At 37.1% G+C, this 17463-nt stretch overlaps 1 protein-coding gene across 2 annotated transcripts in view; it reads left to right on the top strand.

The window, feature by feature from the left end:
* The window catches only part of rab11fip4b (RAB11 family interacting protein 4 (class II) b), a 38756-nt gene extending 22505 nt beyond the window's left edge, over window positions 1–16251 (top strand). The window contains exons 6-14 of one of the 2 annotated variants that reach the window (XM_079841383.1): window positions 931–1005; window positions 1363–1462; window positions 5353–5456; window positions 5686–5826; window positions 7032–7113; window positions 8329–8466; window positions 10342–10500; window positions 13801–13944; window positions 14389–16251. In XM_079841383.1, the coding sequence (XP_079697509.1) occupies window positions 931–1005; window positions 1363–1462; window positions 5353–5456; window positions 5686–5826; window positions 7032–7113; window positions 8329–8466; window positions 10342–10500; window positions 13801–13944; window positions 14389–14505 (1060 nt within the window). In that variant the 3' untranslated portion in view covers window positions 14506–16251. The remainder of the gene's footprint in view (window positions 1–930; window positions 1006–1362; window positions 1463–5352; window positions 5457–5685; window positions 5827–7031; window positions 7114–8328; window positions 8467–10341; window positions 10501–13800; window positions 13945–14388) is intronic. The other variant, XM_079841384.1, reaches the window with a different exon arrangement.
* The last annotated feature ends 1212 nt before the right edge of the window (window positions 16252–17463 follow it).

The following is a 17463-nucleotide window of genomic DNA, read 5'->3' as shown; positions in this document are numbered from 1 at the left end:
TTTCACAATAGAGTAAAAAACACAGAGCCGTGGAGCATTGCATTTTATATGTGCTCAAGACCAGTATCTGTGAAGATTTTTGGTCTAATGTACCTCAACAACTGCTTAGTAAAGTTACACCAAATCAGAAGTTTGTTCCTCATATCAACACATATGAAATATAGGGTGAAATAATTAGGTAAAAATATTGGTGATAATTAAATTGGTGATAATGTAAATGATAATTTACATTTATCTATTTTTATTTTTAATTTTTTTTATATCAGCGTAACAAGTTTGAATTGAATCATGTAACGTTATTTAAAATGTTTCCTAATCCTAAAACTTTATTTCCCGTTTTAAATTAGATTTTAAATAGGTTTTCAATGAGGTCTCCAACTAAGAACATTATTGTTCGTGACAAAGATCAGGTTATAGTTAATTATTGCAGATATTTATAATGTGTATGTATATACAATTAACCTTGGTTGGGAAACACTGCTCTATTACAGTTCTCGTGTTTAACTGTAAGAGTCTGATCAAATGTTGCGTGGGAGTGTAAACACTGGGTGGCAAAAATTGTGTGGGTGAATGGCAGCTTTTCTTGTCCCTTTGGAACCAGTCTCCATCTCGAAAATCACAGTGACAAGATGAAAATGGCCTGCCACAGCTGACGAGACAGACAGACAGACAGACAGACAGACAGACAGACAGACAGACAGACAGACAGACAGACAGACAGACAGACAGACAGACAGACAGACAGACAGATGTGTGTAATTTGTATAATGAATTTTCATGTGTGAAGTCATTGCTTTAATGTGAATGACAGAAATAAAACAAAGTGACAACCAAGACCTGATTCAGCAGAAGTGTTACGTGAATGTGTATTTTTGTGTAATGCAAGTGAGACAAGAGAATAGTGCACATGCCTGCGCTTGTGTCTTTTAGACGAGTGCTTTTTGGTTCTGTGTGGGTGGGTCGACTGGATCGGGCACTGCACCAGCTCTCACAATGCCTCTACTGGTCAGTACCTTCTCTCGCTCGTAACTGCAGTGCTCCTGAAGATGCACAGGCATTGAATGTAGATTCATAGAACGGATGAGTGGTCTACTGCAGTGATGCAGCATGGGTAGCGTAGTTTACAAGTATTGATGCTGCAGTGTAGTCCAATCCATCCATAGAACTGAGCCGAGAGGTAAGTGGGACGTTCCTCTTGCAAAATATAGCTGTCAGCATGGGATCTGAATGGTGAGGGTGCACAAAATGAACTGGTATGTGATGAATCAAAATATAATCGCGTTATGTCTTATTGTGATGCATGACAGTATTCTATGATTAAATTGTACCTGTTTTTGTTTTGTATGCATGTGGGTCCAACAGGCAGCTGCTCCACAACAGTAACCTCAGCAGTAGTAACGGCAGCACAGAGGATTTGTTCAATGACAGCATTGACTCCTGTGAACTAGATATTACTGAGAAGGTAAAATCCCCTCACAGGACATTCATCTACTTCCCGAACAGTGCTGTGAAAACTGCATCACCAATGCTGACTATCTTTGGAGTGTCTTTTTAAATACACGCTTAGTCCTGACCTCTGCTCAGGAAATCACATCCGCATATATAAGCTGCTTAACGCAGTGGGTCAAATGGGTCCAGATGATGCTGATGACTTAAATTGGATTTTGTCTGTATCTGTCTGTTTCTTCCACTTTGTGCACTTTTATGTCCCAGGGGTCAAGTCAACTTTATTTATATAGCGCTTTTTACAATGCAGATTGTTTCAAAGCAGCTTCGGTGTTTAATAGGAAAATAATGCAACAGAATTTTATTCGGCTGTACAGACTCTCTGGAGAAAACGGTGATGTCATCAGCTCATTTTAATTATCATATAGTGACAATGTGGGCAGGTCAGTAATTTAGTTGATATAGTTAATTTAGTTTAGTAATTACATTTATTTGGATATTTAGTTATAAGTAAATTAGTGTCCCCAGCTGAGCAAGCCAAACCAAAGGTGACCGTGGCAAGGAACCAAAACTCCATCAGGTGGCATAATGGAGAAAAATAAACCTTGGGAGAAACAAGGCTCAGTCGGGGTGCCAGTTGTCCTCTGGCCAATTAACAAACAGTGTATGATTATTATTCTGGCAACCTTACAGGTCAGAAGTCATATTAGATCGGAATAGTCGAAAGATCGGAGGCATCACGCCGGATACCGGTTTATTGAGGATGATGTGTCGATTAAACAATTATTAAATAGGAATATTCGAAAGATCGGAGTCATCACGCCGAAGACGGGTTTATTGAGGATGCTGTGTCAGTGAGGCAATTTCAGGGGGGAGTCTAATTGACACGGTCTCTGCAGACACTTCAGGAATGCGTTGGTCATGTGCAGGTCCACCATCTGATCTGGATACGGCCCGGATCCGGCTGACTGCAGTAAACCTTGGGATAAACAGAGAGACTAACATTAGCATAGATGCCATTCTTTTTATGATGTAACGAGTACATCAGGTGTTATGGGAAGTGTTCCCGGTTCCGGCTGACCTAGTTAATACAGCCTAACAATCATTTAATTGAAAAAAATGTTTTATGTGTATGCCATAGTAAAGATATGTGTTTTTAGTCTAGATTTATACTGACAGAGTGTGTCTGCTTCCCGAACAATGCTAGGAAGACCGTTCCAAAGTTTAGGTGCTAAATAGGAAAAGGATCGACCACCTGCAGTAGATTTTGATATTCTAGGTATTATCAACTGGCCAGAGTTTTGAGACCGCAATAGACGTAATGCAGTATAATGTGTTAAGAGCTCGCTCAAGTACTGGGGAGCTAAACCATTTAGTGCTTTGTAAGTAATAAGCAAGATTTTAAAATGTATGCAATGTTTAATAGGGAGCCAGTGCAGTGTTGACAGAACTTCATACTTCCTGGTTCTAGTAAGAACTCGAGCTGCTGCGTTTTGGACCAGCTGCAGTTTATTTATTAAGCAAGCTGGGCAACCACCCAGAAGAGCATTACAATAATCTAGCCTTGAGGTCATGAACGCATGAACTATCTGTTCAGCATTTTGCATTGAAAGCATATGCCGTAACTTAGATATTTTTAAGATGGTAGAATGCAGTTTTACAGAAGCTACAAACGTGGCTTTCAAATGAAAGTTTGGTATCAAAGAGCACACCAAGGTTCCTAACTGACGACGAGGACTTGACAGAGCAGCCATCAAGTGTTAGACAGTATTCTAGTTTACTACTTGGAGTTTTTTTGTCCAATAATTAAAAAAATAAAAATTTCTGAATTAAGTTGCAGGAAATTACTAGTCATCCAATTTTTTTATATCAGCTATGCATTCCGTTAATCTTGTGAATTGGCAAGTTTCGTCAGGGCGTGAAGAAATATAGAGCTGACTATCGTCAGCATAACAATGAAAACTAACGCCATGCTTCCTAATGATATCTCCCAGTGGTAGCATGTACAGGTATTTCAGAACTTTTCTTTTTGTTACCAAAACATAATTTTTTTTCTGCTTTTCAATTGCCTATGTGCATAGATTTTAGTATTTTTACCCTTCTCCCACAGACATTCAATATTAAAATATTTTATAATATCATTAAAATGAAATTTTCAGCGGCAGTTGTAGGGACAGTATATATGCGGGGCTTTAGCCTAGTGTTTTTCAACTGGGTCGCGGAGTGCCTGATGATAACGCATGTCCCGATTCAGTATTTTCGTAGCTTGTTACGTAGTAAAAAGTCTCTCACCTCAGAAAAACAAACTTTCCTGTCCTGTCAGCCTTTATTGTGTGAGTGTGAGTGTGTGTGAGAAATTAATTAATTACGGTATTAAAAGCGATTTAAGGGAATAAAGAAAAAGAAAGGTCTTACTGCCTAGTAAAATGCAAGTATAGATAAACATGTAATATTTGACAACTGTTTTACTATAGAAATGTTCAACTACCAACAGTATCCAGTGACGCAAATTACTTTTTTTTTCAAATGTCACTTTTTATTAATTGAAAAATATACTATCATCTCCATGATTCATGTTCACTGAATGTGACGACGCAAGAAACGTTTTGCATATTCAGCATTCAGGGTCCATTAACACGGCACCGGTTTCTACTAAAAATGGTAGCAACTTTTGAAAACGTGTTTAAAAGTAAACGTAATTGAAAATGATTGCCTCCGAGTAAATTACAAAAATGTGAATTTGTGAAAACAGTAACGTCATGCGCAGGTGTATTATGCGCTTAGTCTATTAGGCACATAGTTTTTCTCTACAAAGTGACCTCGCCAACTACTGGCCTGGCATGCATAATACAGCAGGGGTTTTTTTTTTATCGTTGTCGCTGATCCGTGTGAACTGGGATCATTTTGACAACGTTGTCATCTGTATGAAAAGAAAAAAGCAAAGGAAAACCTCTTCAGTTCTTAGTACACCGTTGTCATGTAACGGTACACTCAGATTAAGAGTGAAGCTCCACTTTCTTTAATAACATTTGACATGTTAGACCGCTGAACTTTTAGTCATCCTAACCACAAATAGAGCGGTGCGTAATGGAGCGCAACAGAGTAGCATCAAGAATATCAATGCATTTGCAGTGAATCTCTTATTTGCATCTACAGTTTGACTATAATGACAAGATCACGAAAGTGTAGAACAGATCTTCAGTGCAGTGACTCATTTAAACGCCTTTGATTGGCCGCTGCGTTAAACAGACGTCTGTGGTGGGCTACAATGCTCAACACTGCAAAAAGCATGTTGTAAGTACTTTTGGTCAAAAGGAGAAAATATAAATATAATGCTGTAATATGCACTTTTCACAATTAGGTCATTGTGGCAGCTGTAATCATATTCACAATTGTATTTCTGGTAAACTGTTAAGGTCTATGACAAAGGCAAAGTAACAAAACATTAGTGGCTTTACCTTTTATAGTCTATCTATGGGCTTTACGAAAACATTTGGGGCTTAGGCCCCTTTAGTCCACCCCTAGCCCCGCCCCTAATAATTTTCACCACACACAGAATGCTATTAAATACAGTATATAACACATAATTCAAGATGCAAAGCAAGTAATGTTGTGGCGGAAATCGTGGATTATGTTATAACCTTGTTTGTAGACAAGTTAAATAAACTACATGGTGTGTTTATTTTCTAAATGTCTACAGGGCCAAATGTGCTTTCTTCTAAAACATCTGTTTCTTCCATTTATTTAAAGTAGGACCAATACAGTTTTATACACATAAACACTTTTAAAATCTTTAACCTGCACTGTTGTTGCAAAACTTTTTTTCATGGTCATGTTTCGGCCAGTAATTCAGAGCTGATCTGAGAGTGATAGTAAGATTTACATTTATTGTTGTTTCCTACACAGGTGAGTTATTTGGACAAGAAAGTGACAGAGCTGGAAAATGAGATTCTGATGAACGGGGATGTGAAGTCCAAACTGAAACAGGAAAACATACAGTTGGTCCACAGGTAAATTGCTACTCGAGATCCATCAACCCACACAAAGTTCATTTCATTGGAACTGTTATATATGAATTTTCATACTTGTCTCTTTAAAGAGCAGATGCTTTCCACTAGCAAACGTTCCATGAAAATAGTCCAGCAAGAGTTTTGCATTTGCTAAATTCTAAAAGGTCAAAGTGGGTCTCCGCAGGTCTGACAAAGATTCATGTTAATGATGAGGACTGTACTTCAACAGGATTCACGAGTTGGAGGAGCAGCTAAAAGACCAGGAGACCAGAGCGGAAAGCATGATGGAGGAGCAGCTCAGGAGACACAGAGAGGGCTACAGTCGACTGGAGAAAGACAAGAACACACAGATAGAGCTGCTTAGAAATCGGTAAGAGACAAAAACAACATTGCGGCACAATGTGAATTTTATGGCTCTGACAAAAACCAAAATGACTTTTCTTAAGCATTTCAAGTCTTGTTGGATTGTCGTTCCAGTAAAAATATCCAAACATCTTTAAAACAAGATAAATTTACATAAGTTTAACTGAACTTTGTCAGGTTTACACTACAGGTCAAAAGTTTGGAATAATTAAGTATTTTATGCCCACCAAGGGCATATTTATTTGATTAAAAATGCATTAAAAACAGTAATATTGTCAAATATTATTACAATAGATTTAAAATAGAAAAAATAGAAAACAGTTATTTTACATTTTTACATTTTAAAAATGTAATTTATTCCTATGATGGCAAAGCTGAACTTTCAGCGTCATTACTCCAGTCTTCAGTGTCACATGATCTTTCAGAAATCATCATATGCTGATTTGGTGCTTAGCTATTATCAATTATAATTATTATTAACATTATCAAAAAAATCTTTTCAGGATAAAGTTCAAAAGAACAGCATTTATTTGAAATAAAAATCTTTTGTAACATTAAAGTGTCTTTACTGTCACATTTGATCAATATTATATACAATAATATTTTATATTAGTATTTTTTTTTTATTTAGCCTTTATTATCTTATATACATTTTATAACTTTTGAATTGTAGTTTCCACAAAAATAAATAAGGAGCACATCTGTTTTCAACATTGATAATAATAAGAAATGTTTCTTGAGCACCAAATCAGCAGAATTCAGCTTTGTCATCACAGGAATAAATTACACTTACAATTACATTAAAATCGATTAATGGTTAAAAATCTTAGTTTAAATGGTTTTATAGTTTTCAAATGTAATATTTCACAATATTACAGTATTTTAATGTATTCATAACTTCTTCTTTTTTTTTAAACATTAAAAAAAATCTTAATTATTTCAAACTTTTAACGAGTAGGCCTAGTGTGCTTAAAATAGAATACAACTATTTGTCTATACTATAGGGTAACACAAATAAACGTATGTATTTTGAAAACAAATCTTGTAGAATTTGGCCTTTTAAAGTAAATGTATAAAAAAAAATACTGATTTAATATTATTTTTGTCATGCTGTAAATACAATAGCCAAGAGCTATTGTGCAGTGGACACTTATATCATCAGTAGTATGATGGACGGCTTCTTTACTTGTCTTTTCTTTTTTCCACCGGCAGAGTAAACCAGCTAGAGGAGGAAAATGGAGAGATGGAAATGAATATGAACAGACTAAAATTCCAGACAGAGAAACTGGATGAGGTGGGACAGTTTTACTATACATACTCTGACTTCAAGTTTAAATGGAATAAATTGACCATTTTTATTTAGGTTGAAGGAAATGTAAATGAGGATGAATTAATGCTTTATTTAAAGGTACACTCTTTTTTTGGTTCAAAATTAACACAATTTAAATAAGGAGTCAATACATCATCAATCCTCCCAAAACGTGATTGATTCACTATAAGTGTTCATATTTTAGACCTGTCGAAATTTCGTGGAAAATTGCGTACATGCTTCACTTGTTCTACGACAAATAGAAAAATTTGAAAATAGAAAATGGGCTGTAAATAGAAAAAAGTCGCTCTGGAAACTTTGATGCATATGAGTTTAGTTGACACAACAAAAAAGAAAGGTTGACATGGAGCACACTAAATCTCGAACCTCCGGGGAATCACCCATTTTAAAAAACGCTGAATAGAGTAGAGTCTGGTGGCAAAAATAGAATACGACAGAGCTCACAATAAAACGAAAATCAACATTGGCTTGGCTTTTCGGAGGGGGCGAGAACTGATTTGAAATGTTGTAAAAATGATGTGGAGATGCTGTTTTTATTACTCAAAATTGGTATGGGTTGTTGTAGCGCTGTGCTGGAATTTATTTTCAAGGAAGTACTGGTATAGCTACAGTAACGTCTCCAGATAGTCAGCTTGAAATCCTTTTCATCCAAACTGCTTATATCTATTAAGCCTTGCATTAAATGTTTTAAATGAGCAGTAGGATTTTTTGTTATGAGAAGAAACCCTTTTCTTCCACACAGTCACGGAGAGCAGAAGCTCAATCAAAACAATGTTCTTCCGCAAAATGCATGCATTGTTTTTTAACCGCTAGAGGACCAAAAGTTACATAGTAGTGTACCTTTAAATGTTTAGTCTTACGCTTGCAAACTCTTTAAATTGTTTAATGCTTAACTCTTGCAAGCTGATGAAAGCTGACTTGTAAATTTTAGGGGGTCTGAGCTTAAGTTAAAAAAAATTTTTTTTTATGTTGGTTAGAATTTGAGCAAAAAGGGTTTGCCAACTAAATGCCAACTTATTATTAAATCAGACTCAAATTTTGTTTTGTTTTGTTCAGCGTTCTCACAAAACAAATTACACATTATGGATCTTAAATTAATGACTGTACAAAAGTAAAGTAATTAAAGTAATTGACTGTACAAATTGAATGTACACCTGCTTAAATTGTCTGTTTGTGAAGGAGAGGCAGCGGATGACAGATAAACTGGAGGATACGAGCCTGCGGTTGAAGGATGAGATGGATCTGTACAAGAAGATGATGGACAAGCTACGACAGAACAGAAATGAGTTTCAGAAGGAAAGAGATACCATGCAGGAGGTAAGAACATGTTCTAAAATGTGCTTATTTTCTGACACTGGTCAAAACTGACATATTAAATAATGTATTAATGCCTTTGTTATAATTACTATGACAAATACGGTGTAACAATTTCGCATGTTTAAGTATATTTTTTCATATAAAATGTTGGCAACTTTTGAGTTATAGAAAAATCCATAGAAACGTATGTAAAGATTGAGATGATTAGGATTTTTCCTACTGGTCACTACAGTAAATTTAGAGTCAACTGTAAAAATGGCAGTGAATTAAACACAATCACATTATTCAGCAAGTTGTCAAAAGCTCTTCCTAATCTTCAGGCCAGTTGTTTTTTAAATGTATATTGTCACCCAAATATATTTACAGATAGAAAGAGTGGCAGAGCCTTGGCCTTTAGTTGCCCTCAGGCTTAAATGGGTTGAGTAAAACAACAATGAATATAGTCTAAATCTGCACCTATATAGATGAATTTACACAAACTTAACTCTTTCCCTACCATTAAAATTTTTTTTGGTTAAAGATGAACACAATTTAAATAAGGAGTCAATACATCATCAATCCTTCCAAAACGTGATTGATTCACTATAAGTGTTTATATTTTAGACCTGTCGAGATTTTGTGGAAAATTGCGTACATGCTTCACTTGTTCTACGACAAATAGAAAAATTAGAAAATGGGCCGTAAATAGAAAAAAGTCGTTCTGGCTACTTTGATGCATATGAGTTTAGTTGACATAACAAATAAGAAAGGTTGACATGGAGCACACTAAATCTCGAACCTCCGGGGAATCACTGTTTTAAAAACCGCTGAATAGAGTAGAGTCTGCTGGCAAAAAGAGAATGCGACAGAGCTCACAATAAAATGAAAATCAGCATCGGCTTGGCTTTTCGGAGGGGGCGAGAACTGATTTGAAATGTTGTAAAAATGATGTGGAGATGCTGTTTTTATTACTCAAAATTGTTATGGGTTGTTGTAGCGCTGTGCTGGAATTTATTTTCAAGGAAGAACTGGTATAGCTACAGTAACGTCTCCAGATAGTCAGTCAGCTTGAAATCCTTTTCATCCAAACTGCTTATATCTATTACTGCACAATCACATTATTCAGCAAGTTGTCAAAAGCTCTTCCTAATCTTCAGGCCAGTTGTTTTTTAAATGAAAAATTGTCACCCAAATATATTTACAGATAGAAAGAGTGGATGTAATATGTAAGCAGATGCATATGTAAAATAACCCGATCATCAACATTAAACAGCATATCAAAACTGACAAATGTTACCGAATTATTTGTCGATCCAGATCGAGGTATAGGACTATGCAAGCTTTGGGGGTGTTGATAGACTTGATCTGTGTTTTGATCATCATTCTGAATCCGATCTGGATATAGTTTTTTGACAAAAGGCTCAAAATGTTGATTTTTTTATTTTTATGAAACTTACCCACATTGAAGTGTTGATTAAAAAAAGAAAGTATTAAGCTAGAATAAAACTATAATATAATAATATAAAACTAGAATAAAACAAAACTAGTTTAAAATTATGTACGCAGTATGCTCTTTCTTTTGAAATATTGCATGTTCAATAACTGAAGATGCAATCTATCGAAAGAACAGACAATATATTCTGGGGGGCATGACATTTTTTTGACAATGATTAAAAAAAATTGCTGGCAGGGAAGGAGTTAAAGAAGGCTATTCTATTGAGAATTACTAGTATATTGAAATTAATAGATTAATTAAGTACAGAATTACTTATTCTGTCCATAGACTATACCGCAATCCTGCTCTTTACTACATATAAAACAGAAGTGTTCTCAGTTCAGTAGCTTAGTGCTTTTGAAGTTGTTTTCAAGTGTATTTTCTTTTGCATTTCTGGTCAGCTCATTGAGGACCTGCGGCGAGAGCTGGAGCACCTCCAGGTATACAAGCTGGAGGCAGAACAAATGGGGCGTGTTCGTAGATCTTCCATTAGCCTATCAGAATACAGCACTCGAACACGTGAGAGTGAGTTGGAACAGGAAGTCAAGAGACTAAAACAGGTGAGAGGGATGGAAAGTTGGTAACTTGATCTCTAAGCATTTATATTTCCTATGGCCTTGACTACGGCAGTCCCACATAGTCAGATCTTTGACAAAATGTGAAAATGTGAAATAATTTCTACTTATTACATTGAAACTACCTACCATTATAAAAACAAATTTAAGGAATTTTATTCTTTTTATTTGTGTTTTATAAATGTTATTACTTTATAAGCTGTTGAATTTAAATGTGATTTATCTGGAACAATATTTCCTTCTGCAAAGGGTGTAAACTTAATTTCTTTCAGGCAGTCTCCACTTTTTGTTTTATAAATTAAAAGAAAGAAAAAAATCACCAGAAAACTATGGTAGCTTGTTTCCACCAAAAAAGGTCTTTGCAACTTTGAACTCTGAATTGCGAGACAAATTCTGACTTTTTTTTAATTGCAAGTTATAAAGTCCAATTCTGAGGAAAAAAAGACAGAATTGCGAGATGTCAGAATTTGCGAGAGAGAGTCAGAATTGCAAGAATATAAGTCACAAGTATCTTTTATTTATTTATTTATTTTCAAGCTTCCATAGAAAACAGTAATTCCAAAATTACTTATTTTTCTGTCTCTTATTTGGTTTGTTTTTTTACTGTGTGTATATGCAGAAGAGTGTTTCCAAGGACATGCCCTTTGACCTCCAGCAGCTTGTGTCTGCTCGGGCACGACTCTTTCCGAGTTTGATGGTAAACCGTAATTCCCGTGCAGACTTAATATCATCTCATTAACCACTAATGTGTTCATTCACAAGAAGTCTATTTTCAGATCTGCCAGGCTGTCGTGTCTTCTCACCTAACATCTAATATAGGTTTTTTATAGGTTGTAGATTTTGTAGTTCCATGTTGCTGTCAAAAGAAGAGGATAACTAGACAATATCACACAAGTGCTGTTGTACTGAATATCAGTAATATCACCTAAGTGGAATCCAGGGCATGTCGCTCAACTTTGTTTTCACATCACTTCAATGTCCAGCTCCTCACTGACGCTCCAACCTTTAAAAAAAAAAAAAAAAAAAAAAAACACTCCTCAGTCCTCACCTATGCAAAATCACTCAACTCTGGAGTGACATACTCTGCAGTGATTATAAATCGTGAAATATCCTAGTGCTATTATGCTAAATACACTATATAACCAAAAGTATTGGGACACCCCTCCAAATCATTGAATTCAGGTGTTCCAATCACTTCCATGGCCACAGGTGTATAAAATCAAGCACCTAGGCATACAGACTGCTTCTACAAACATTTGTGAATGGGTCGCTCTCAGGAGCTCAGTGAATTCAAGCGTGGTAGCATCATAGGTTGCCACCTGTGCAATAAGTTCGTTTGTGAAATTTCCTCACTACTAAATATTCCATGGTCAACTGTTAGTGGTATTATAACAAAGTGGAAGCAATTGGGAACAACAGCAACTCAGCCACAAAGTGGCGCATGCTGAGGCGCACCGTGCACAGAGACTTTCTGCCGAGTCAATAGCTACAGACCTCCAGACTTTGTGTGGCCTTCAGATTAGCTCAAAAACAGTGCGTAGAGAACTTCATGGAATGGGTTTCCATGGCCGAGCAGCTGCATCCAAGCCTTACATCATCAAGCGTTGGATGCAGTGGTGTAAAGCACGCCGCCACTGGACTCAATGGAGACGTGTTCTCTGGAGTGACGAGTCACGCTTCTCTGTCTGGAAATCCGATGGACGAGACTGGGTTAGGTGGTTGCCTGAATGCATTGTGCCACGTGTAAAGTTTGGTGGAGGGGGGATTATGGTGTGTGGTTGTTTTTCAGGGGTTGGGCTTGACCCATTAGTTCCAGTGAAAGGAACTCTTAATGCTTTAGCATACCAAGACATTTTGGACAATTTCATGCCCCCAAGTTTGTGGGAACTGTTTTGGGATGGCCCCTTCCTGTTCCAACCTAGACAGTAAAAGAAATGGACACAGCGACCCCATAGGCTTCGACGGGGAAATTTGAAGTCAGGTAGAAGCACTCACTTCCTGATGGCTGAGCGTACTGCGCAGCCTCAGACTGAGCTTGACGACGTAGATGTGACGTAAGCAACCTGTCTGACAGTGGCAAGTCTTCTAGTAGTTGTGCAATGTAAAATCTGAATCACCGAATCTTGTAGAGACAGAGAGAGTGATCAGAAGCAACTTTTGATGAATGAAGCAGGATTTGCGACATCTCTATCTGCGTTTATGCTTCCACGTCCCCCCGATTGCTTCTTAGACAGTAAAAGATTGCCAATGAGCTTCTCCTCGGGTCTATACGGTACAGCGCGACGGAGTCGCGTGGATATGGCGCAATCGTTAGCCTACTTTTTACAAAAACGGCTTCTACGGGGCGATCGTGTAAGATACAAGGTCATGGAGCATTTTATACATTGTCGTGTTTGTTTAGAAATAAACAATGGACAAATGGAGTCTTTAAACGCCTCAGATGTAAAGATATTCACTGTCAAAGTGAGGCCAAAATGAATGGGAGTCAATGGGATGCTAACAGCAGGTGATGGCTTGGTTAGCAATGGCTGCCCCTATGGAAGGTACGCTTTCCGGGGGCTGGATTACCCCCTTGGTTCCAACATGCCAGTGCTCAAAGCAAGGTCCATAAAGACATGGAGTCCTGGCCTCAACTCGATAGAACAGCTTTGGGATTAATTAGAGCGGAGACTGGGAGCCAGGCCTTTTCATCAAACATCAGTGCCTGACCTTACAAATGCGCTTCTAAAAGAATGGTCAAAAAATTCCCATAAAGACACTCCTAAACTTTGTAGAAAGCCTTCCCAAAAGAGTTGAAGCTGTTGATAGCTGCAAAGGGTGGGCCAACTCCATATTAAACCCTATGGATTAAGAATGGGATGTCATTAAAGTTCATGTGCATGTAAAGGCAGACGTCCCAAAACATTTGGCAATATAGTGTATGAGCACCCTTAGACACTGCTTGGCCAATCAAAATGGAGGGCTAGAACTAATTGTGCTATTAACTAATATAGCTAATGCTGTTGCATTATTGTGGAAATAAAGATTTCATAGTATTACATTTTAGTGTAAACCTTATAAGAATGTGATTTGAAAATTCTTCCGATCTACATTCATTGCGTAATCATCTCAATCCAGATTCTTCATCTGCAGATTACTGCTTTCTGTTTGCCAGCAGACGCTGGTGTAACCAACTTCTCTTGTTTCAGTTACAACTAGGCCAGAATAAAAAGGAAAAGCAAGATGACTCTTGGACCATCTTTCTGGGGTAGTTGTAACCCCATACTCTTTCCTTTTCTATCACAGGAGAACCAGAAATTGAGAGAACAGAATGAAGATCTAAATGGTCAGCTTCTCAGTCTGAGCCTCCATGAGGCCAAAAACCTGTTTGCCACACAGACAAAAGCGCAGTCTCTGGCCATGGAGATTGATCATGCCTCCCGTGACCAGGTAAGAGAAGTGCATAATCTACTGATGAAAGTGAAACATCCTAGAGGAAGTTTGTAAATAAAAACACAACTTAAATGTGCACTCTAAAAAGTACCTCTAGTCCAATATATATATATATATATATCTCACATTAAATTGATTTGAGAAAATGCAAGGATTACTTCACCTAAAAAGGAAAAATGTGATTTACTCACCCTCATGTCGTTCCAAAACTGAATCGATTTGAGGAACACAAAAGGGGAAATTAAGCAGAATTTGTGGAACAAATGTTTAAAAAAAAAAACAGTTTTGTTTGATGAACACAAGCCCTCAAATTTCAGTCAACATTTTCAATTTTTGGTGAACTTTCCATTTAATTTGAAGCTCATTATGAATTGACAGTTTTTGGAGACCTGTTCAATCAACCAGTCCATTATCATTCTAAAATTGTTTTGATTCCCACAGTTGATGGAAGCCCTCAAGGAACAAGAGGATATAAACTTCCGCCTCAGGCAATACATGGACAAGATCATTTTATCCATTCTGGACCACAACCCATCGATTCTGGAAATCAAAAACTAGCCTGTCATAAGCTGTTTAGAAACATAACAGAGGACCTATAGCTCCCCCTGAGGTAGCACTGAACCTCAAATGACGTGTGCCTCTGAATGCACAGTAACTACAAATGTGCTGGTGTTTTTTGCACCCATCATGTTACAAAAATCTCAAATATACTGGTGAAATATTTATGCACTTTTAAAGGGCATTTTTGTTGCTCTGTACAACACAAGGGAGTTTTCACTGGAATGGCATTGTTGGTACTGAAAGCACCAACTAATATGTGAATATTTTAGCACTGGGTGTTCACTCAGTGTATTACGTTGGATGGTTGATGTTTGCCGGGTTTGCACTAGAATGTGATGTGAAAGAAAAACATCAGAGGTTGCCCCATTCAGAGTTACAGTGCAGAGGAAAGAGATTTTTGTAGGTGCATACGTAAGGATATTGGTGAGACGTTTCGTCTTTCTATTAAATTGTATGACGTGTGGAGGAAAGAGGTAAGGAGAGACAAATGAGAAGAATAGAGGAGAGGTAATCGGAGCTGGAACTTGAACTTGATAACACTGCCTGTTGTAAAAGAAATCCATTTTAGATGAGGGCAATGCTCTAGTCTGTGTTTGCAATGTCAGGTTAACATGTTTATTCTGACATAAAGCCGTACATGCTTCAAAATGAGTAAAAATGCAGGAGGCTGAATGTAAACTGTCATTGTAAATGAATGTATCAAAAAAGTAGTATATCAGGTTATTTACAGGCTTAAGCATAGTGTAAGCCCCGTTCTGAATTATGTTCTTAATGGCCTTAAAGGAACTTGCACTTGTTCTTCCAAACTAAAATATTTAATATTCAGTTAATAACTTCAGATGCAACAATCACATGATTTTTCTATAATGTGCAAATGTGATGGGTAACTTGCAAATAAACATGTAGATGATGCAGGTCTAAAACACAGAAAACTATTAAATAATTTGTCCACATCCAAGGGGGGTTTCATATTTGGTATTTGAATTTTTTGAATGGTCTTAAAAATATATATTTTTAGAGCATACTAAAATTACAAGCACCCCACCCCCAACCAGTAACACATTTCTCTTATTCCAAAGTCAATACATTGAATGTGATGTGATGACAATATTGAGCATCTGATTTATTCTGTATTGATCTAGGCCTACATTTTTGGGTATAATATGCAGTCTTGAAAATGTTATTGTACACAACATTTTCTCATCATGTCTCCCTTTTCACCCTTTCTCCCTCTTTTTGTTGTTACACGTTAAAATTACTATACTAGGTTACATTTGCTGTGTGGGATTTTAGCAACTTGTAAAAAAAAATAATCACCTTTTTTACTCTGTGCCACTGATTGATTTTACATTATCTTACTCTACTTTGTAAATACTTTAGGTGTGGAAACACCATGATTACTATCTGATTATTTCTCATTCTCTTTATATTTATAAACGAGGTGCTGAAAATATAGGCAGTATTAGGTTTGCTTGTTTATGAGACAGCAGACTGTGTCAGTGACTCCTGAGGTCACAGTCATCAGTACACTGTAATCAATGTGATATCTTGCACAAAATGTATACTCTAAAAGGCCTTCGCAATACTTATGACTGTAATGGGCTTATTTCTGTTTCACATGTCTATAGTCTCTATGATTAAGATGTGCATACAGGCTTTTTACTTTTGCATGTCAGGAGTTACTGAGCTGTACATGAGAAATTAACAGACGGATCTTTTAAAATAAAACGATACAGAATTCCATTTGTGACTGAAGGGGTTTGGTATACAGTGCATGGCCCTGTATTCAAGATATGATGCAAATAGAATCAACAGACAATGGGCCTCATTCATGAAACACGAGCAGAACGAATTTGTGTGTAAATCGTTCGTAAAGCCGCTCTGACGTAAATTTTCGGATTCACGAAAATGTTCGTATTTTTCCAAATGTTAGTTGGTACGAAATAAATTTACACCTGCTCCCTACCACGTGTAACGTTAAATGGTGCGTAAAACATTTGAACGTTCTGTGTTCTAATTTAGGCAAACTGACGACATTGCATTTTGATGCACTATGTACCATAATAATATTTCAAGAGTTGATTTGCCCCGGGGGGTTTTTTTAACTGTTCAACAACGTTGGTTAATAGGCAGCGCTTGTCACTGTCACTTTTTACCCGGCCATCCAATCACAGTGGAGGAGGGGCAGAACAAAAACTACACCGACCAATCATCCCACTTGTACACCGACTGAACAATAATAATGGAGAAGTTAAAGGTCCTGTTCTTCGTGATCCCATTTTTCAAACTTTAGTTAGTGTGTAATGTTGCTGTTAGAGCATAAATAATACCTGTAAAATTATAAAGCTCAAAGTTCAATACCAAGCGAGATATTTTATTTAACAGAAGTTCCCTTTCAAAGCCTACAGCGAACGGCCAGTTTGGACTACATCTCTGTACATCCTGCTTTAATTACGTCAGTAGAACAGTTTGTCGACTAACCTCCGCCCACAAGAATATGCAAAAAAGGGGGCGTGGTCTTGTTGTTCCCTCTTGGAGAAGAGGAAGTGTTGCGTTCGGTTCGGTTGTGTTTGTCGCCATGTCGTCCAGACGCTGTTATTTTCATCCCGGAGTCAAATCACCTTTGTTTGGCCTTCAGGGGCTGTAGTTTGAGCGCGTTCATCTCCCCGTTATGGTAAGAGGCGTGACCTTTCCGGGTAACGTGCGCTAAGCTGCTGTCGAATCACAACACGGGAACCGCTGGCACAATCAGAACTCGTTACGTATTTCTGAAGGAGGGACTTCATAGAACAGGGAAATCTTTCAAGCCGTTTTGAAGACAGTGAAAACAGCGGTATATAGATAAGTAAATTGTGTGAAAAATACTGTGTTTTTTTACACGTGAAACATGAACACATGTTATATTGCACACTGTAAACACAATCAAAGATTCAAAAAAACACGAAAAACGGGACC

The sequence above is a fragment of the Gobio gobio genome, assembly GCF_949357685.1.
Source record: "Gobio gobio genome assembly, chromosome: 17".
In the NCBI taxonomy this organism is placed as follows: Eukaryota; Metazoa; Chordata; class Actinopteri; order Cypriniformes; family Gobionidae; genus Gobio; species Gobio gobio.
The sequence above is the reverse complement of the archived record's forward strand: the minus strand, read 5'-3'. Positions and strand labels throughout refer to the sequence as shown.